General features: G+C 40.7%; 1 protein-coding gene and 2 long non-coding RNA genes across 53 annotated transcripts; 2 read left to right on the top strand and 1 right to left on the bottom strand.

The window, feature by feature from the left end:
* The first annotated feature begins 4,933 nt into the window (after positions 1–4,933).
* LOC109764179 (uncharacterized) lies at positions 4,934–11,603 on the top strand. 49 transcript variants are annotated; one of them, XR_012188409.1, is made up of 14 exons: positions 4,934–5,429; positions 5,530–5,660; positions 5,912–6,210; positions 6,282–6,413; positions 6,722–6,786; positions 6,897–7,199; positions 7,345–7,476; positions 7,562–7,710; positions 7,879–8,156; positions 8,518–8,586; positions 8,883–8,983; positions 10,329–10,401; positions 11,044–11,150; positions 11,330–11,603. XR_012188409.1 is itself a non-coding variant. In XM_073502840.1 (13 exons), the coding sequence occupies exons 6-9, from the start codon at positions 7,571–7,573 to the stop codon at positions 8,890–8,892; spliced, it is 312 nt and encodes a 103-aa protein (XP_073358941.1). In that variant the 5' UTR covers positions 5,923–6,210; positions 6,282–6,413; positions 6,722–6,786; positions 6,873–7,199; positions 7,345–7,476; positions 7,562–7,570; the 3' UTR covers positions 8,893–8,983; positions 9,797–9,892; positions 10,329–10,401; positions 11,044–11,150; positions 11,330–11,603. The 49 variants fall into 49 exon arrangements, 4 of the variants coding, with proteins under 4 accessions (XP_073358941.1, XP_073358940.1, XP_073358942.1 ...); XR_012188410.1 differs by having other exon boundaries at positions 6,888–7,199; XR_012188403.1 differs by lacking the exon at positions 8,518–8,586 and adding an exon at positions 9,797–9,892 and having other exon boundaries at positions 6,873–7,199.
* Positions 11,604–13,660: 2,057 nt separating this feature from the next.
* On the bottom strand, positions 13,661–17,776 carry LOC120969321 (uncharacterized). 3 transcript variants are annotated; one of them, XR_012188437.1, is made up of 5 exons: positions 17,583–17,776; positions 16,609–16,875; positions 15,676–15,746; positions 15,465–15,487; positions 13,661–13,950 (listed from the first exon to the last, which is right to left on the bottom strand). It is a non-coding gene; the product is annotated as an uncharacterized lncRNA (long non-coding RNA). The 3 variants fall into 3 exon arrangements; XR_012188438.1 differs by lacking the exon at positions 15,465–15,487; XR_006666902.2 differs by lacking the exon at positions 13,661–13,950 and having other exon boundaries at positions 15,446–15,746.
* Positions 14,160–16,077, top strand: LOC141026381 (uncharacterized). The gene is made up of 4 exons (XR_012188439.1): positions 14,160–14,310; positions 14,383–14,659; positions 15,291–15,359; positions 15,450–16,077. It is a non-coding gene; the product is annotated as an uncharacterized lncRNA (long non-coding RNA).
* Positions 17,777–22,187: the final 4,411 nt, after the last annotated feature.

The raw sequence follows: 22,187 nt of genomic DNA, 5'->3' as shown, positions 1-22,187 counted from the left end.
TAGATAGTCAGGCTTCTCAGCCTTTTTCATTTGTAGATGTCTGTACTCAGACATGTTAAGCTTCCGCATGTGTTTTGACTTGTATGCTCTGAATGTTGGGTCATGAGACCCATGTTTGTAATATCTCGCTCCTCGGAGCCTATTGAATAAATACTTTGAGTCGTAGAGTTTTGTTGTGATTCCATGTTGTATTTACACATATCGAGCATATTGTGTGTATGATTGAAATGCTTGGTACGTGTGGGATCCGACAACCTAGTTATTTATCCTTGGTAGCCTCTCTTATGGGGAAATGTAGTCTTGTGCCTCCACGGGCCATAGTAGTCCGCTACAGCCCGGTTCACCGGAGTCCTGCTAGCCCAGCACTACTGCTCCGGAACACTTGACTGGCCGGCATGTGATTCACTTCGTTCCTGTGTCTGTCCCTTTGGGGAAATGTCACGCGGTGACATCCGGAGTCCTGCCTAGCCTGCTACAGCCCGGTTCACCGGAGTCCTGTTAGCCCAGTGCTACAGCTCGGATTCGCACGCTGCTGACCGACATGCTCGATGTTGATTCATGTATGCCTGTCCCCATAAGTTAGTGCCACTTTGCGTTCACGACTAGTCATGTCGGCCCGGGTTCTCTCTCATATGGATGCTAGCGACACTATCATATACGTGAACCAAAAGGCGCAAACGGTCCCGGGCCATGGTAAGGCGACACCCATGGGAATACCGTGCGTGAGGCCGCAAAGTGTTATGAGGTGTTACCGGCTAGATCGATGTGACTTGGAATTGGGGTCCTGACACTAAGATTATCTTCATTCAGTTTTGAAGGGTGATACAATTCATGCTACTATCTAGAAGAATCTAATGGACACTTATAGACCGAAGATCAACGAGGGTTCCATATATGCTTTTAGCAATTTTAAAGTTGTAGATCCGACAAAATATCGCCCAGTCAACGAAGAAACTAAAAAAAATTATATACAAAACAGACCTAACGAAGATGAAAGGTTCCTCGGATAATTTTCCAGATTAGTACTTCGAGTTTGCTTGCAAAGATACCCTGCAAGAACAGCTAGAAAAAGACCAACAATGCTCAGGTATGTTGGTAGTCATATTTCTTACTTCCAAGTGGTTATTTTTAATTTGAAGTCATATGTTGGTACTTGTACTAATATACTCCCAATGATTAACTTTCTAATTTTGAAGTCATTAATCTTAAAATTTGCAGATGTCATTGGGTTCTTACCAAGATTAAACCAATAGAATCAAGGATGACAACAAAAAAACAACAACTTTAGATATACGTGAGATTGGAATTCTTATGCGAGAATAAGTGTATATCTATGCGTCAACTTTTCATTAATAAGGTTGTTTTCTTTATTTGATGAAGAGGCTGAAAGTTTCAATATATCAGTCTCATTCCTGTTGACTTTCTTAGACGGAAAATCTGAAGAAGTCGCAAAGATTATATCTGAATTATGTGGACAAAGACTTATCTTTCGGTTCAAACTCAACAATAAGAACTTCACTCTAGGTATACAAAACTATACAGTAAAAAAACATTTGTGCCTCACGAGAGGCTTGAAAAGCGATACTTAGACGATAAAGCTGAAGAGGTAATGGTTGATTAAATCATTAAATTTATTATTTGTACACCAATTATTATACCCTTTTTATATGAAACAATGGAAGCAGATATTTATGTTCTTTATCCATTGTGCTCAACAGGATTTGATGGATGATGAGGCGGACATGTTAAAACAAGAATCAAATAAACAGAATGAGCCAGTTAAAAAGGTGATTGAATACTTCATTGTACAAACTTTTCCTTAAATAAATCCGTCTCTTAGTTCATCCATTCATGTGATTTCTGCACGTACAAATCAGCAAATGTGAGCTTACCAAGAACACATGCGAGTTGGTCCCTACGAAATAGGATCCAGAAGATAAAACGGGAGTACAGAACCTAGAAGGAGCATCAACATAAAAATACATCAACAAGTGTCGGTAGTAGAAAAATAAGGCGGAAATCTATTGTATTATCAGACTTGGAAGATGAAGAAAATGAAAACAATAAATCTGGAAAATAAGAAAAAGAGTGCCCAAAAATACCTGAAGTGTTAGTGCAAAAGCCAAACCTTGAACATGGAGGCTCAGTGTTGGCTACACCAAAGATAAAAGTACTGTTCATGCAGCCACAAGGATGACATGAAGTTAAAGTCTGGGAATATTTAGTTTGAGACTAAACATATTGATGTAAAATTTGAGGACACAAGTAGTCAATTTCAATCAACCCTTCACCTGATGAACTTATAAGCATTGATATGATCTAGATGGATGAGCAGGTATTTTCTTCACATTATAACAATGGATTTCTTCTACTATCAAAATTATTTCTAAGATTATCTTCATTCAGTTTTGAAGGGTGATACAATTCATGCTACTATCTAGAAGAATCTAATGGACACTTATAGATCGAAGATCAACGAGGGTTCCATATATGCTTTTAGCAATTTTAAAGTTGTAGATCCGACAAAATATCGCCCAGTCAACGAAGAAACTAAAAAAAATTCTATACAAAACAGACCTAACAAAGATGAAAGGTTCCTCGGATAATTTTCCAGATTAGTACTTCGAGTTTGCTAGCAAAGATACCCTACAAGAACAGCTAGAAAAAGACCAACAATGCTCAGGTATGTTGGTAGTCATATTTCTTACTTCCAAGTGGTTATTTTTAATTTGAAGTCATATGTTGGTAGTTGTGCTAATATACTCCCAATGATTAACTTTCTAATTTTGAAGTCATTGATCTTAAAATTTGCAGATGTCATTGGGTTCTTACCAAGATTAAACCAATAGAATCAAGGATGACAACAAAAAAACAACAACTTTAGATATATGTGAGATTGGAATTCTTATGCGAGAATATGTGTATATCTATGCGTCAACTTTTCATTAATAAGGTTGTTTTCTTTATTTGATGAAGAGGCTGAAAGTTTCAATATACCAGTCTCATTCCTGTTGACTTTCTTAGATGGAAGATCTGAAGAAGTCGCAAAGATTATATGTGAATTATGTGGACAAAGACTTATCTTTCGGTTCAAACTCAACAATAAGAACTTCACTCTAGGTATACAAAACTATACAGTAAAAAAACATGTGTGCCTCATGAGAGGCTTGAAAAGCGATACTTAGACGATAAAGCTGAAGAGGTAATGGTTGATTAAATCATTAAATTTATTATTTGTACACCAATTATTATACCCCTTTTATATGAAACAATGGAAGCAGATATTTATGTTCTTTATCCATTGTGCTCAACAGGATTTGATGGATGATGAGGCGGACATGTTAAAACAAGAATCAAATAAACAGAATGAGCCAGTTAAAAAGGTGATTGGATACTTCATTGTACAAACTATTCCTTAAATAAATCCGTCTCTTAGTTCATCCATTCATGTGATTTCTGCACGTACAAATCAGCAAATGTGAGCTTACCAAGAACACATGCGAGTTGGTCCCTGCGAAATAGGATCCAGAAGATAAAACGGGAGTACAGAACCTCAGAAGGAGCATCAACATAAAAATACATCAACAAGTGTCGGTAGCAGAAAAATAAGGCGGAAATCTATTGTATTATCAGACTTGGAAGATGAAGAAAATGAAAACAATAAATCTGGAAAATAAGAAAAAGAGTGCCCAAAAATACCTGAAGTGTTAGTGCAAAAGCCAAACCTTGAACATGGAGGCTCAGTGTTGGCTACGCCAAAGATAAAAGTACTGTTCATGCAGCCACAAGGATGACATGAAGTTAAAGTCTGGGAATATTGAGTTTGAGACTAAACGTATTGATGTGAAATTTGAGGACACAAGTAGTCAATTGCAAGATCAAGTATGCCAAACAAGAGCCATGTGAGAGGAAGGACCTTTTCTAAAAATTGTTCGAGTCAGTAGTTTACCCGCAGAAGCCGGAGTATATGCTTAATACTTAGCATGTTTTCATATATGATCATATATGTATGAATAATATGACATTTTGTTTTTTGAACAATTCTATTGTACACTATTCGGAAGAAGAATGAGCGGCGCATTCATTTGGTCTTAATCAATTTAAATGGTAAGTAACGTTCAGAAGAGTTAGCACTGCATTTCTGTGTTTGGTCAAAGCTCTTTTGTGCCTAGAAAATTTGCTAAAACTACCATGTAGCATCTCTTAGAAGTTAGAACATTTGAGAATAAATGTTCAGCAAGATTTCAAAAGATTGAGTTGGAAATCTATCTGGAATACTATGAATAAATAAAATAATCAAGAATCTAGCTTGACTGCGAATTGATCCATATGAAGCCACAATAAATATTAAAACGGCCTAATGATGGATTGAGCTATTCTCGAGGGATATATTATTATATCACGATCGGTGATGATTTGACACTCTAAACATAAGATGTATCAACGGTTAGGATTAGGCAAGGACACATTTCATAATATTGCACATACATATACTATTTCACGTATAGACTTGATTAGGCAAGGACACATGACTTGATTAGGCAAGGACACATATACATATACTATAGCACGTACGGACTTGGCAAGGACACACATATACTATTTCACGTACATACTTTTAACTCATGCGTGCACAGACATACTATTTCACATACAAACTTAAAAATCATCTGTACACGTCCACAACATAAACGCACAGCACACTAAAGGAATAAGGAAACTGGAACGGATTGATTTTCATAGCAACGTACGTACAAATTAAGAACTCATCCGTACCCAATGCAAACTCGGTAATCTTTGGACTAATCTCTAGTCCTAATGGACGACTTGATGAATAGTCTCTGCGGTTTATTTTCGCTGGTTTATTTTCGTCATCCTCTCACCTCCGATTTTTTTTGTCATCCTCACACCTCCGTTAACTCGCAACCCTCCCGTGAAAAAAACCCGTGCCAAAAAAACCCTACGATCGATGCCTCGTGCCCACAGCAGATCGTTCTCCGCCACCAACCAGCCCTTCGCACGCCCGCCGCTCTCCTCTGCCCCAACCCCAACCCCGCCGCCGCCTCAATCCCACCGCCGCCGGCCTCCTCCTCCTCTAGCGCCGCCGCTCCAGCCCCTCACCTTCTCAGCCTGGATCCGCGCGACAAGGTGTGGGGCTATGGCAGAGAAGGCTCCATATCGCGCGACAAGGTGAGGGGGCGCCCAGATCCGCAGTGGCACCACCGCGCCCTCGTCTACCTGGCCCTCGAGGTCGGCCATGGAGGTCCGGCCCGACCAATGGATGGATGGGGATGAAACCCTAGCCTAACACCCACCCATGGATGGATGGGGATGGGGCGGCGACGGCGGCGGCGGCGGCCTTCTCTCGGTGCTTGCTGATGTGGTGGACATCGACGTCGGTGACGGGTTGCAGCACGTAGACATCAAAGGTACTGACGCCCTCCATCCTCCTCCCCTCGCATCCCCTCCCCTCACCTCTTCTTCTTCTTCTGGATTTTTTTATTTGATCCGTGCGGTTGGTTTCTACAGGCTGCGGGTGTGACGGAGGAGCACCATGGCGGGCGTGCAGGCCATGGCTCGCTATGGAAGGCCCTTCCCTTCCCTCTCTCTGTTCGGGCCATGCTCAGGCAGTCTTTTCTCTTCTCTTCCCACAAAAAATGGTCTTTTCTCTTCATGATCTGAACATGTTGGAGGCCATTATTTCTCCTCTGCCATAGTTTGTTGTTGCTGCCATGTTAACTGAGAGTTGGTAGCCAATATCAAGTGATTTGGAATTTTTGTTGATCTGAACCATAAATGTGATGATTTATCACAATTGTCATATGATCGCAATTTTGTTGATCACATTACATCTATGCTCTATTTGTTTGTTTGTTTAAATCCATGCTTCCGCTTTGAGGTTGAACAACAGGTTAAGGAAGCACTCCTCAATTTTTTTGGGGTTCAACGGAACAGCAGGAGTGTGGAGAATTAAGGCACTCGAGGTCTCTGGAATATGGATGGAGAGAAGGGACTGAACAGGCTGGGGCTGGGACTTCACCTGCAGGTTCAACTACCTGAGGAAGGGTAGATCGATTGTGGCAAGACAGCCATGCTGCTAGACAAAGGAAGTTAACGAGAGCTGGGAGAGGATCCTGCTCTGTCCCCAGCTCATCAAGGACATGGACACATGGTACACATGATGGTTAATTCCGCTCTTTGCGTATTCAGGTAAGCTACACATCTTTGCATTGCATCTTGCATCCACCGAATTGAGGGATTGATCATTGGTTTTTTCGCAGGTTTACATCCAGGCTATTGGGGAGCAACTCATGGAGATGATGATAATCAAGGGAGCCATCTATGTGACTTCCAACCACGGGGACAACTAGAAGGTAGCCATGCATGAGACCTATCTCGGCCACTCTGAACAGGTAGGGAACACGTTTGCCAAACAATGCGTGATCGAACAAAGTTCATATTCTGTTAAGGTTTGTTTGAGGTGGTTATATTGGGTTATAATGTCTAATATTCAGGCAGACCAAAATGCTGTCATGTTAATTATCTAGCTATAGTTTTCCGTCACAGCATGACAAAACCCAAACGCTGTATATATATGTTTTCCCATGACAGTTTTTAGTTGCTGTCACCAAATGTATATCACGGAAGAGCTGAATTTGTATTAGCAAATGAAAACTCTGCTGGTCTGCATTCAATTGAAGCTGTCATTTGTATTTACCAGCAGAGAGGGATGGATTCAATTAAAGTCTGGAAGGAACCAGTCATGCCTTCTTACTCACAAAAAAGGCATGCTTTCTGACTTCTCTGTTTCTCAAGTTTTTTTCAGCATATAGTACATGCCATGCTAAATAACTTGGCCACTCTCACTGTAGTTCATTCTGTTAAAGTTATCTCAGGAAAGAAATGGTTTGTGGCTGGGACATCTGATGGTGTGATCCATGTGTACAATTACGACAACAGAATACAAAAACTCAGAAGTTTCAGAGCCGCCAGTGATTGCTTCATCACATCAATGGCCGTCAATCCAACCCGTTCGTATGTACTGTCATCGGCTTATCATGATATAAAGCTCTGGGACTGGAGCAAGGGCTGGGAGTGCACAAAATCATTCGTCCAAGAACACACCGATACTGTAAGTCAGGTCGCATTCAACCCAATGGACACCAACATTTTGTGCTTCAGATGATCACACAGTAAAGGTAATATATGGGTTTTCTCCTTTTCGCTGACTGGAAAGTTTTGCTATGTACTGTACGTACCTTGTTGGCCATGTGTGTCGACTGATGCCAAGGCGAACAGAATAATCCTCACAGAATCTAAAAGCTCTCTACTGACTGTGTTCAGGTTTGGAGCATTGGTTCTCCCGAATCAAAATATACTTTGTATGGGCATCTGGACAAAGTGAACTGCCTTGATTTCTTCAAATGTAATGATCGACAGTATTTGATTACTGGCTCTGATGATCACACTGCTAAGGTATGCCATTATCATTGACAAATACAACAATACGAACGAGTGTAAAACTGTCAATAATGGTGCATGCCCTTTTTTTGTCTAACAGATATGGGACATGGAAGAAAAGGCTTGTGTTCATACAATGGAAGCTTTCGTGTCTCCAGTAACTTCTGTCATTGCCCTCGCCGATAGCCCATACCTAATTACAGGTTCAAAAGATGGCTCCGTTCATTTCTGGAGCTCCGGTGAATTCAGGTATCACATTATACCACTATAAAACACATTGGCTAAGCCTTCAGAACTTAACCCCAAACATGTGTCAAGTGTCAACTAACATCCACATGAGTTAATTGTGGTATTAGATGTGATATATAGGTTCCTATTTCTCACATATTCACTTTTTTCATACTACTTTCTTGTCAGGTTCCACTATCAAACAATACAGCATCCAAGAAACAAAAACTGGCTCAAACGTGCTTTTGCCACTTCACACAACCCAAACCTTCCAGCTGCCACACAAAACAGAAAGAGATTTAGCCTTACAAACCGTGTTTACTTTGCTCTCACCTCTGCTCCTTACTGATGTTTTTGGTTTTCTTTTTTGCAAGTGATTTCTGCATGGTTCCTAGGCTGGAGAGAATCGTTAACTTTGGCTCTGGTGGAGCTATTTGGGGTCTCGGACGTTTCATGGGGTCAAGAAGGTAACCAATTTCATGTTATTTGTTTTCTCTTGTTGACGGTCAACTGTTGGATCTCTGTCACATAGTAAAACACGACAGACTTTTGGCGACAAGACGAAAAAAGAGTGATTTTTTAGGCTAATCCACTGGCTCAGTTCATATGAGATTTGACCAGGGCTTAAGAAAATTCTAATCGACTAAGGATTGGCGATGTTATATTTTGTTTGGATGAGATGTTTCTTTTCTTACAATATGATCCTCGACCTCTACATCATATATACTTACACACTGCATTTTCTTAAGTGGATGTGCCACACCTTTTAACATCATAATTATTTCTTGTGATGCCAAACGCATAATACTTGATAACTTTATCTTTTAGGATTGTGATCGGACAAGAGTACACAGTGTCAATCATGGCCATCGACAATGAAGACCAAAACGCTGTCATGTTCGAGACAAAACATATTTCTCTGATGAGATAGTAGATAAGGAAGTATTCACTAGCTAGCTGAACATTATGTTGCATTCTGTCCAGTGCTAAATCTAGAGTGCAAGGGTAGATGATCAAGACAAACAGAAAGTCATATATATATTTTTAACCATCCGTATGCAGCTGTCCTTGTCGTGTGAAGATCTGAGTATATTGATAAAGATGATGATAATTAAGTTTATCTGTATAATTGAGAATTTTTGGATGGATATAATTAAGATTTAGTTTTGCTCATTTTCTTAAACTTGTTTCAGAAGTATATAATGAGATGGAGTGTGCTGGTTGTACTCGGGTAAAAAAGCTAAAGAAATGTTGCATGATGCCTCTGTTACATTAGAACGTACACGAAGGGGAGGTAAGTGTTTCATTTGCACTTTTGTGTCTGTCTCTTCTTCTTTTCTAGGGTGTATTGGTTGATGCGTTTTGGCAGGTTACTGGAGTTGGAAACCCGATAACTCTGAAGTTGCCCATACTATGATGCCTATAACTTCAACATTCCCTAATTTTCTATAACATGCTCGATGGATGCCTTGTAAAAGTTAAAAGTAATGTGTTGCTTTTATTTGTTCCGAAATTTGCACGTGATTAGTTCTCCAAATCTCCTAATCTCATTACCCTCGAAGATGTCATTTTGCATTACATTGCCCCATTAGGATTTTTCAATTTCCTTATAATTTCACTGCCAACTATGATTAAAAGAACTTAAAATAGCACCTTCATAAGGAAGGTTAGGCCTCAACTTCTATGAAGTATAACAAGGTGTTCAACAGATGTTTTTCTTTCTCATTTCAAATTCGAAGGTGTGGTTTTTAATATAGTAGTTGATACATTGGCCCTGTTTGAAATGGTAGAACATCAGCAGTCACTTAGCACAAAGAAATTTATAGTTCAGCAGTGCATTTTACTGCACATTACATGTGACAAATTCAGAGAATCTAGAGAATCTCCCAGTTGCATTTTCCTCATGGGAGACTCTTGTAGAATAATAATAATGGGGCCGACAAACACTGACAAAGATTGCTCCTTAGTTGCTTGACCCTGGATTTTGAGGTTGGGCAGAAGTCACATCGTTTGGTGTCAAAATATTTATGGCTATAGATTGCAGGAACCCAAACAAACAAATATCCATTTATGTTCATTTCCTAAATATTTATCTCTACTATTATAGGGGAGTACATACGTCTTTTCGTTTCATTTCGTCTCGTAACTCCTTTGTCCAACGATGTCGGCAGCCCCGGATCAGGTTTCTGTTTTGCTTATCTTGGTAAGACCAATGCTGCAGATCTGGTCTCGGTTTCGTTTATCTTAGTAAGACCAATGCTACATGGTTCCAGTCCGCGTCTCTGTAGTTATTTTTGGCTGAAGGTGTGCATGAGTTAAGCTAGAACCGTGGAAGTTGTCCCTTTTTTATAAATAATTTCATGTGGAAAATTATTCTTTTTGAGGGAAACAAGGTCAAGAATTCACATTACTGGTTGGCTGTGTATATATAGTAAGTTTGCATGTTATACCGGTTAGCAGGACTTCACAGAAATTTATTAGAAGGAGTTGCAACAGCCTTGATCAAATATTATTTTTATTATCCCTTCTTGGTTTTAAACTGGGGGCGGGGAGAAGATGACGGGAAATTTTTGGGATGAGAAAATTGGAGAGAGAGAGGAGATGCTACTGCTCCTGATTGTTGCTGCTGATGTCTACAGGAGAGAGATTGGGAATGCGATTTATCATATGCACATCCATGTACAGCTACTCATGGATTGCTCTGAATTCCTGGTAATTATCGAAGGATAGAGGATTATTTAGTTTAGGTGTTTAGGTGCACACGTCCTATGTGAAACCAAAATTAAGAGCTGAAAATAATATATTGTGTGCACAATAAGAGATGCAAGTATTTGACCAATCTGAATTGGTTAACTCGGTTCTAAAAAAATGAATTGATTAACTCAAGAGCAACAATACCATGTATGACTAATAACAAATACCAAGATAAGCTGGGCACTGAAGCCATATTGAGTTACTGACACAACCCCATGATGAATGAGATGTGAACCAAGTCTTGATACACGTGACACAACTCTGTAGCAAACTTGCTACAATAGTTACTTTGGTTTCTGAAGCTTAGTGTATAGGATTTCTGGGCACCGGAGCCATACTGACACAGCCCCATAAAGAATCTTCCACCATGCACTTCATTTGACCAATATGTAGTTTATATTCAAGGGTTCATGTGCTGGAGAGATAAATCATTGTAATGTTGACTATTGTATACTGCTTTGGAACCTTGCCGAGCGCGAATCTGCATACGTGTGTTATTTTCTGATCCCACAATTATTGTTTTAAGAGAATACATGATTGACCACGTTTATCCAGTTGGTACATGTACGTTCATTAAGTGTTTTTTCGGCTTTCTTTCAGATTATGCATGGAGCCGGACGCAAATACTGAAGGTGTTATAGTTTAAGACTTTAGGTGGTCTAATACTTCATGTATGGGGCCATGGGAGCACAAAAGGAACTAGCTAAGTAAGTTTGTGTTTCTTTTAAATCTCTGCTTTCTCTTACTGCACATGTCCCGCCTCAGTTCATAACCTAGCTAAATCATGTAGTCCAGGTTCTTAAAAGTTATAAATTGTTCAATTCCTCTTTTGCTTACATGCTTAATTAACTTTCTATTTATTCTTGTAAGCATGTGATGGGTGCAGATTTTGGGTGGAGATGGATGGTTTTGCAAGCGGAGGATGCCAGTGATTGTGTCTACATCACACCACTGCATGTCCACTACACCATAAGTGTGCCATCTTCTACTTCCATAGATTTTTGGCCTTCCAATGCTGCAACTATGGGTCTCCACTCTCTTTTTTTACAGTATATGGGCGTCCTATTAGCAGTCATTTGTGACTTCAAATGTTTTTGAATTTTAGAAATTAGAAATGATCATTGCCGACAATGAACGAATAAAAACGGAGATTTTGAATCTTAGCGAGTCGATGGGCAATACCGTACCCACTACATTGCCTGGCACACAGCTGGAAGGATATTCCATCCTTGCCTTTCATCCTTTGGTACAGAAGCGTGGGTACTAACTGTGCTGAAAGGTAGGCCAATATTGATGAGTTGAAGGAGAGAAATAACTACCACACCACCCAGCAACTCGCACCTTCCAGTTATGTTATTTGTTTATGCAGGGTTGTACTGGTTAGTAGTTAGTATATGAAAAAGCATGTTTATGCTCCTTTTTTTCTCATTTCCAGGAAATAGTTCATGTTGTATGTGTTGCTGAATTTTTGTTTTGGTGATATAGAGGTACTATCTCAACCGGGCTCAAGCTCGGCCACACCGTTTCACTGTAGCTGCTTATCTGAGTCTCTATCATCTTCTTCGCCTTCAGTTCAGAAATCCTCTCGGTTTCCTTCTCTGCTCCCCTTCCTTGTGCTCTCTGACCCGAATATTGGTTGATGTGGATCTTGTGATGCAAGCGTCGATCTATCGCTCTTGTGACGTCAGCCATCAAGCTATGGCTCTTGTGACACCGGCCATGGAGCTGGGGCAAGATTGTTTGGTTGTGATGTTCATAGTGATGTGGTATTGTCATGCTCTAAGGAGAGATTCAGAGAAAATTATAGAAGTTAGTATTAGATGATAATAATGTCATGTCGGAATACATGTTAGCTACACAGGTGTACCCTGCAAGAAATTACTTTACAATGGAAATGAACTGCGACATCCCTAAAAATAGACTTCAGTCTTGGGAGTTAAGAATTGTTGTGGTGTTTCTCTGAAGCGGTATGTCATGTCTGAATGCTTTCTTAATTTAGGTGTACATGTAGATAAGAGAAAAAACTGAAACACACTAATTCTAAGATCAGGTTTGGGCATACAAATGGCTCTCAATTATATAGAAAAGCAGAAATATGTACTGTCGTAGCATATGTTCTGGTTGAGGGTGAACATGTTATGTATAGGAGTATCCATTGACAACAATAGAAAGGTTCTGATTTTGGATTTTGTCAAGTTCTGTTTGAGATTGAATTATACTTCCACTGCACTATTTTTTGTTGTTAATTTCGAAATTTTTGTCATGAATTTTGGACATCCATAAGTGTTTTGGAATTGTTAAGGGTTGTCAGCAAATATTTTATTATACTAACACTTATAGGATTATTAAATACTAACACTTGATTAGAATTATCCAAAATTCACGCCACATCAACTAGATGTTAGTTTATAAGATATTAGTTGTATCATTGCTCTCCATGCATACTAAGTTGCCACTTCGCATCCTGCCAAAACCTAATCCTCTTATTCTCTAGCTAAAGTTGGGCTCCTTAAGAAAATATGATACTTCTACTTCGACACAAAAATAGTGGTAATGACTATCTTTTCTATAAACATGAAATTTGGTGTGCATTATGTTTATATACACAATGACAAAGAAAGCTAAAGGGTTGTGGTAATGCACGGGCATTCAAATTTGAAAGCATAATAAATGTGTTGGTTAACACTTCATCATCAATTTAAAGATCAAACAATATGAGTGGAATCAATCATTCCTTCTATATTGTTTTTTCTATATATCTCCCAAACAAACAAAGTGAGTTTGTTCTTGATTTTTTTACAGATCTACATATTAACATACCACTTTATATACGACGTAGGCTCCGGCGAGAAATACCTCGCTACGATGGGAATGGGAGGGTCCTGCAGGAAAAGGGAAGGGTGCATCGTGGGGTGGGTTTTTTGTGTAGGGACCATGTGTCAGAGATAACATGGCCGATAGTCTGGACAAACGCATTTCTTCCTCATATATGGTGTGATTCGTCGGAACCTGGACTGTTCAGATGGTTGAATTTTGGGGAGCCTGCTAGCCACCCGTTTAATGTATGAACATACACAATGAGCGATAAATGAGATTCAACCTTGAAGACGACCTTAACCACTGGTTTGATTCATTTGTATGCACTGTAGCCCGTAGCAACGCACGGGCATTCTACTAGTATATGAATAGGTGGGCACACGCCCAGAAGAGCAAAACATACACGACATCACACCTAGCAATCAACACGCGCCTTCACACGTCACATCACGCGCACAACAGATTGAAGGCAGATCGACACAAGCCAATGACAACCAGTTGCATCGGCAAGGTCGACGCCTCCCCAGGACGCCCAGCACATCAAAGGCCCGAAGAAGAAACAACAAAAACATCATCAAATTTGGGTAACAACATATCCACACATGTCGAGGACGATCAGTTGCACCGGCAAGATCGGCAGGACACCCGGCGTATCCAAGGGAATGGCAAGACGACCGACACATCGAAGGCCTGTAGAAGGAACAATAGAAACATCATCTACTATGGGTAGTATATATAACTGCTTGATGTCTGCTCAAATCTTCCCATCACAGCTTTCTTCGCAACTTCCTTACAAACACCCTATTTTCATGTTCATTGTTTAGTTAGAACATTTTTTAAACCAAAATTTTATTGGTGCATTATCAGATGAATCACTCTTTTTTATAATTGTTTTGAAGGCAACAACCTATGGCGTACAAGAAGTTGAGTGAGCTAACCACAAGAGGACACACATTGAATAATAAAGCCAAAGTAATGAGAATGTGGGATTCAATCAACCCTTCACCTGATGAACTTATAAGCATTGATATGATCTAGATGGATGAGCAGGTATTTTCTTCACATTATAACAATGGTATTTCTTCTACTATCAAAATTATTTCTAAGATTATCTTCATTCAGTTTTGAAGGGTGATACAATTCATGCTACTATCTAGAAGAATCTAATGGAAACTTATAGATCGAAGATCAACGAGGGTTCCATATATGCTTTTAGCAATTTTAAAGTTGTAGATCCGACAAAAGATCGCCCAGTCAACGAAGAAACTAAAAACAATTCTATACAAAACAGACCTAACGAAGATGAAAGGTTCCTCGGATAATTTTCCAGATTAGTACTTCGAGTTTGCTAGCAAAGATACCCTACAAGAACAGCTAGAAAAATACCAACAATGCTCAGGTATGTTGGTAGTCATATTTCTTACTTCCAAGTGGTTATTTTTAATTTGAAGTCATATGTTGGTAGTTGTGCTAATATACTCCCAATGATTAACTTTCTAATTTTGAAGTCATTAATCTTAAAATTTGCAGATGTCATTGGGTTCTTACCAAGATTAAACCAATAGAATCAAGGATGACAACAACAAAACAACAACTTTAGATATACGTGAGATCGGAATTCTTATGCGAGAATAAGTGTATATCTATGCGTCAACTTTTCATTAATAAGGTTGTTTTCTTTATTTGATGAAGAGGCTGAAAGTTTCAATATATCAGTCTCATTCCTGTTGACTTTCTTAGACGGAAGATCTGAAGAAGTCGCAAAGATTATATGTGAATTATGTGGACAAAGACTTATCTTTCGGTTCAAACTCAACAATAAGAACTTCACTCTAGGTATACAAAACTATACAGTAAAAAAACATTTGTGCCTCATGAGAGGCTTGAAAAGCGATACTTAGACGATAAAGCTGAAGAGGTGATGGTTGATTAAATCATTAAATTTATTATTTGTACACCAATTATTATACCCTTTTTATATGAAACAATGGAAGCAGATATTTATGTTCTTTATCCATTGTGCTCAACAGGATTTGATGGATGATGAGGCGGACATGTTAAAACAAGAATCAAATAAACAGAATGAGCCAGTTAAAAAGGTGAATGAATACTTCATTGTACAAACTTTTCCTTAAATAAATCCGTCTCTTAGTTCATCCATTCATGTGATTTCTGCACGTACAAATCAGCAAATGTGAGCTTACCAAGAACACATGCGAGTTGGTCCCTGCGAAATAGGATCCAGAAGATAAAACGGGAGTACAGAACCTCAGAAGGAGCATCAACATAAAAATACATCAACAAGTGTCGGTAGCAGAAAAATAAGGCGGAAATCTATTGTATTATCAGACTTGGAAGATGAAGAAAATGAAAACAATAAATCTGGAAAATAAGAAAAAGAGTGCCCAAAAATACCTGAAGTGTTAGTGCAAAAGCCAAACCTTGAACATGGAGGCTCAGTGTTGGCTACGCCAAAGATAAAAGTACTGTTCATGCAGCCACAAGGATGACATGAAGTTAAAGTCTGGGAATATGGAGAGTTTGAGACTAAACGTATTGATGTAAAATTTGAGGACACAAGTAGTCAATTGCAAGATCAAGTATGCCAAACAAGAGCCATGTGAGAGGAAGGACATTTTCAAAAAATTGTTCGAGTCAGTAGTTTACCCGCAGAAGCCGGAGTATATGCTTAATAGTTAGCATGTTTTCATATATGATCTACATATGTATGAATAATATGACAGTTTGTTTTTTGAACAATTCTATTGTACACTATTCGGAAGAAGAATGAGCGGCGCATTCATTTGGTCTTAATCAATTTAAATGGTAAGTAACGTTCAGAAGAGTTAGCACTGCATTTCTGTGTTTGGTCAAAGCTCTTTTGTGCCTAGAAAATTTGCTAAAACTACCATGTAGCATCTCTTAGAAGTTAGAACATTTGAGAATAAATGTTCAGCAAGATTTCAAAAGATTGAGTTGGAAATCTATCTGGAATACTATGAATAAATAAAAGAATCAAGAATCTAGCTTGACTGCAAATTGATCCATATGAAGCCACAATAAATATTAAAACGGCCTAATGATGGATTGAGCTATTCTCGAGGGATATATTATTATATCACGAACAAGCATACCATGTTAACTCACAGACGAAAAGCTTAATTAATTTTTCTTATTCTAACCCTCAGCCTATCCGTTCTTACTAACCTCACTCAACCATTCTGACCAAAATTAATGTTTTCTATGGGTGCATATCATTAATCTACTTTATCGGTCAAATTTCAAGAACTAAGTTCACACAAAATGTAACTAGGTCCTTGATTAAGGCTGCATCCTTGAAGTGCAAACCTGAGCTGCTACCTGCAGCACCCAGCTTCCACTCCTTACTGCCTGGTGTGCTGGGCTGCTCCACGCAGGCCGCTGGCTACCCTGTTCACCTTGCGGACTGCTTCGCAGCTCGCCAGTGCTAGATTCTCTGCGCAGTAGTGCCAGCGCTTATAGACACCGCGTGTCCTCTTTGGCGCCAGATCTCCAGTGGATCCAGTGGAAATCCATTAGGGTGTAGCCAGCAGGTCGCCAGAGTTAATCAGAAGCGATTTGCTCTGTAATGAAGGTCTGATAAGATAAGCGATGGAGCAAGAGAGTTAATCTCAAAATCTAAATCTCTCTTTTATCGTCATTAAAAAAACTTAAGCATGGATTCACCAATGAACCATAGATAGCTACATACATATATATTTGATGGTTCTAGAGAAAGTTCACCAATGAATTCAACCTAAATAGCCATTACTAATATCTCTGATGCTAACACACTCATCTCTCTCACGATTAGTCTACAATTCCCCATCTCTCTTCTATTGTCTCTCTAAAAAGATAGGCATCAACGTAGCCTACTCAAGCGACAAAATGTACGTGTACATATGTATCTTTAATCTTGCAACAAAATATTCCATTTTCTGTTCATCAATTTTCTATCCATGAAATAAATATTTAGTATTTATAGAGATTTTTTTTCTACATATTTATAAGCTTGAGAGAAAAATGAGAGCAAATAATGCAGATCGTATCTATTGAATCTATCCTCGCCTCTCTCATACTACACACTTCCAGAAGACGCGATCCCCAACTCTAATCCCTCTATTGAATAGTCCCCAAATCCCAATCTCTAGCTCTATCTAAAACTGGCTGCAGCATGGAGAATCCAATCCCTTCTTTACTCACTCTTTAGCATGGTGGTGGCGTGGAGATTCTACCCATCAATTTCTTATATGGAATGAAATTTAGCTAATGCGAGATGGGGACAAGATGAGGGATTTTCATACCTGTGCATGCCCCGCCGAATCCATTCGGCAAAAGGGGCCGGCGCTGACGCTGCGACGTACGGTTTGCCTCCGGTTAAGATATGGTTGGCGGCGGTACGCGCCTACAAGCAGCGACCGACGGCGCATCTGTTGGTGCTGCCTTTTTTTTATCGGATTGGTGCTGCCTTTTTGAGAGAGAGAGAGAGAGAAGTGCGTTGGTGCTGCCTCAGAAGAGCTGCACTTTTTTTAGGGGGAGAAGGCTGCACTTGAGGCCCTAGAAATCCGCTTGGTTGGCCCATTTACAATATTTGGGCTTCAAAAGCTGTAGCTCCGGATAGCACGGTGAAAGTGGAATTCATATTTTGGTCCAAACTAGGAGCTAAGTACGCATGAAACACAACTTTGGATAATTGTATGTTCCGTTTTATTTGTTCTATAAAAAACCATGCAAAAAAATATTTGTTCTATAAAAAAATTTACACCTCTGAAATAAAATCACAACTACAACAAAAATATATTTAGAACATGATTTTAAGTCACCAGCGAAAATGGCCACCATTGCGTTTTTATCGCTGTTCAGAAACTGCCTCGCTATTTTAATGTCTCACAAAATCGTGGGAATTACGCTTTGGTGCTTACACTCTTGCTGCAAGTTTCAATGCCAGTACATCCTTTATCACGCAATTTTACTCGGTTATTTAGAGTAAATCTACCACACCGAATTTTCATGAGATAAACTAAACACAGACATAGAAAAACATTTGATACTATCAAATATCTTTTATGTTTGCTAAAATATCACATAATAATGTTAAATGTCAATTTAATACAAGTGCTAAAGTAAACAAATCATAAGAAAAAATTCTAGCTGCGCAAATGCGCGGGTAGCCTCGCTAGTTATGTCTTATCAAAATAACATAGCCAAAGAAAGCTCATTCCTACAAAATCATATAGTTTGGCCATGCTTCATTTTCGTCACACAAAATGTTCCCATTATGCTGTTGGGGAACGTAGCAATAATTCAAAAAATTTCCTACGTGTCACCAAGATCAATCTAGGAGATGCTAGCAACGAGAGAGAGGGAGTGCATCTTCATACCCTTGAAGATCGCTAAGCGGAAGCGTTACAAGAACGCGGTTGATGGAGTCGTACTCGCGGCGATTCAAATCGCGGAAGATCCGATCTAGCGCCGAACGGACGGCGCCTCCGCGTTCAACACACGTACAGCCCGGGGACGTCTCCTCCTTCTTGATCCAGCAAGGGGAGAGGAGAAGTTGAGGGAGAACTCCAGCACGACGGCGTGGTGGCAATGGAGCTCGTGGTTATCCGGCAGGGCTTCGCCAAGCACTACGGAGGAGGAGGAGATGTATGAGGAGGAAGGGGCTGCGCCAAGGGAAGGGGTGCGGCTGCCCTCCCACTCCCTCACTATATATAGGGGGAAGGGGGTGGAGGAGGCGCCCTAGGGTTCCCTAGGGGAGGGGCGGCGGCCACAGGGGAAACCCTAGATGGGTTTGGGCGCCCCCACCCCTGGGAAACTTGCCCCCCAAGCCGGGAGGGGTGGCTGCCCTAGGGGAGGCTCCCCCACCTCTCCACGTTACGTGAGAGGGGTTGGGAGGGGCGCACTGCCCCTTAGTGGGCTGGTGTGCCCCCTCCCCTTGGCCCATAAGGCCCCCCAACGCTTGCCGGGGCCTCCGAAAAACCTTTCGGTCACGCTGGTCGTCACCCGGTACTCCCAGAACAATTCCGGACTCCAATACCCTTCGTCCAATATATCCATCTTCACCTCCGGACCACTCCGGAGTTTCTCGTCACGTCCGGAATCTCATCTGGGACTCCGAACAACCTTCGGTAACCACATACTATTTCCCATAAACAACTCTAGCGTCACCGAACCTTAAGTGTGTAGACCCTAAGGGTTCGGGAACCATGTAGACATGACCGAGACACCTCTCCGGCCAATAACCAATAGCGGGATTTGGATACCCATATTGGCTCCCACATGTTCCACGATGATCTCATCGGATGAACCACGATGTCGGGGATTCAATCAATCCCATATACAATTCCCTTTGTTGTCACGCCCACGATGCGGCTATATCTCCCACGTGTCGAGGCACGACTTAGAGGCATAACCGCATTGTGGTTTTGTCGCAAGAAGGGTTATCTTCACACAATCCCATGTAATGAACAAGAATGGGATAACGAGAGTTGGCTTACAATCGCCACTTCACACAATACATAAATTAATTCATACATCATCCAAAATCCACACATAGACCGACTACGGTCAAATCCAAATAAAAAATAAGATAACCCCAAATGCTAGATCCTCGATCGTCCCAACTGGGCTCCACTACTGATCATCAGGAAACGAAACATAGTAACGACCACGTTCCTCGTCGAACTCCCACTTGAGCTCGGTTGCGTCATCTGCACTGTTATCGTCGGCACCTGCAACTGTTTTGGTAGAATCTATGAGTCACGAGGACTCAGCAATCTCACACCCGCGAGGTCAATACTATTTAAGCTTATAGGAAAGGATGGTGTAATGAGGTGGAGCTGCAGCAAGCACTAAGCATATATGGTGGCTAACATACGCAAATGAGAGCGAGAAGAGAAGCAACGCAACGGTCGCGAAGCTAGAAATGATCAAGAAGTGATCCTGAAACTACTTACGTTCATACATAACTCAAACCGTGTTCACTTCCCGGACTCCGCCGAGAAGAGACCATCACGGCTACACACACGGTTGATGTATTTTAATTAAGTCAAGTGTCAAATTCTCTACAACTGGACATTAATAAATTCCCATCTGCCTCATAACCGCGGGCACGGCTTTCGAAAGATAATACCCTGCAGGGGTGTCCCAACTTAGCCCATTATAAGCTCTCACGGTCAATGAAGGATAAACCTTCTCCCGGGAAGACCCGATCAGTCTCAGAATCCCGGTTTACAAGACATTTCGACAATGGTAAAACAAGACCAGCAAAGCCGCCCGATGTGCCGACAAATCCCGATAGGAGCTGCACATATCTCGTTCTCAGGGCAACACCGGATGAGACTAGCTACGAGTAAAACCAGCCCTCAAGTTTCCCCAAGGTGGCCCCGCAGGCAGCTCGATTCGAACCAACACTCGAAGGAGCACTGGCCCGTAGGGGTCTAAAATAAAGATGACCCTCGGGCTCGCGAAAACCCAAGGGAAGTGTAGGTGGTAGGTGGTCAAATGGTAAAACCAAGGTTGGGCCTTGCTAGAGGAGTTTTATTCAAAGCGAACTGTCAAGGGGTCCCATAAATCACCCAACCGTGTAAGGAACGCAAACTCAAGGAACATAACACCGGTTTGACGGAAACTAGGGCGGCAAGAGTGGAACAAAACACCAGGCATAAGGCCGAGCCTTCCACCCTTTACCAAATATATAGATGCATTAATTAAGTATGAGATATTGTGATATGCCAAAATATCCATGTTCCAACATGGAACCAACTTCAACTTCACCTGCAACTAGCAACGCTATAAGAAGGGCTGAGCAAAAGCGGTAACTTAGCCAAACAACGGTTTGCTAGGAAAAGATGGTTAGAGGCTTGACATGGCAATATGGGAGGCATGATATAGCAAGTGGTAGGTAGCGCAGCATAGCAATAGAACGAACAACTAGCAAAGCAAAGATAGAAGTGATTTCGAGGGTATGGTCATCTTGCCTGCAAGGTTCTCAGAGTTGTCGGAAGCTTGATCCTCGTAAGCGTACTCAACAGGTTCCTCGTTCACGAACTCGTCTCCCGGCTCTACCCACAGCAAGAACACAAGCAATGGAACCACAATCAATCACGGGAAATACACAAGCAACATGATGCAAAACATGCATGATATGCGAGATGTGGTATGTGATGCATATGCGTGCTCCGGAAGAAAAAGAATGAACAAGGCAGTAACTTGGCAATACAAGTATGCCACTGGAAAGATGATTTCGGTCGAAATCGATATAAAGATCACCGGAAACGGATGCACGGTTTGCAAATGGCAAGCAAAACAAGAATGACACAAATCTGCGATTAACAGCATGATAGCACTAAGAATACAACAAGTAACTATGCTACAGCACTCCAACATAGCAACAAAGCATATGGTAGTGATCTACAGGAGATGCTTGACAAAAGATGAACACTGAGCTACGGCTAGATCACACCATAACAGGTTCAAACAAGCATGGCAAAAATGCAAAAGATATCAGCTTCACAGACTAGTGAAAAAATTGGACATGGCAGAAACAACATCAGGTAGCAATGTTAAGAGCAAGCAATCAACCTGCTGCAGGAACTTAACACAGTAAAACAAGGCATGGCATGAATCTGCTAAATGCATAGAACAAAAGTCCCTTACTGACTATGAGCCAAAAAGGACCAGAAGATATGATGGCACCCATGTAAACATAAAAAGTTTCGTTAACAGGTTTCAGACTCAGCAGAAAACAGATCATGGCATTAACAGAAATTATGAGGGTATCTTGGTGAGCTTGATTCACTCATTACAAAACAATGCATGACAAAACAAGCATACCTACAGCGAGATGGCATGTTTATGAAGCTAACCATGGCAAGAGCAAATACATTGCATGAAAGGATCAACTA

This window comes from Aegilops tauschii, chromosome 7, assembly GCF_002575655.3.
Source record: "Aegilops tauschii subsp. strangulata cultivar AL8/78 chromosome 7, Aet v6.0, whole genome shotgun sequence".
Taxonomy (NCBI): Eukaryota; Viridiplantae; Streptophyta; class Magnoliopsida; order Poales; family Poaceae; genus Aegilops; species Aegilops tauschii.
The sequence above is the reverse complement of the archived record's forward strand: the minus strand, read 5'-3'. Positions and strand labels throughout refer to the sequence as shown.

Coding starts and splice junctions, on each gene's coding strand:
- LOC109764179 (XM_073502841.1), top strand. CDS start 7,571: ATGGAAGAAAAGGCTTGTGTTCATACAATGGAAGCTTTCGTGTCTCCA. Junction 7,711..8,063: donor TGGAGCTCCGGTGAATTCAG/GTATCACATTAT, acceptor CTTTTTTGCAAG/TGATTTCTGCATGGTTCCTA. Junction 8,157..8,517: donor CGTTTCATGGGGTCAAGAAG/GTAACCAATTTC, acceptor TTTATCTTTTAG/GATTGTGATCGGACAAGAGT.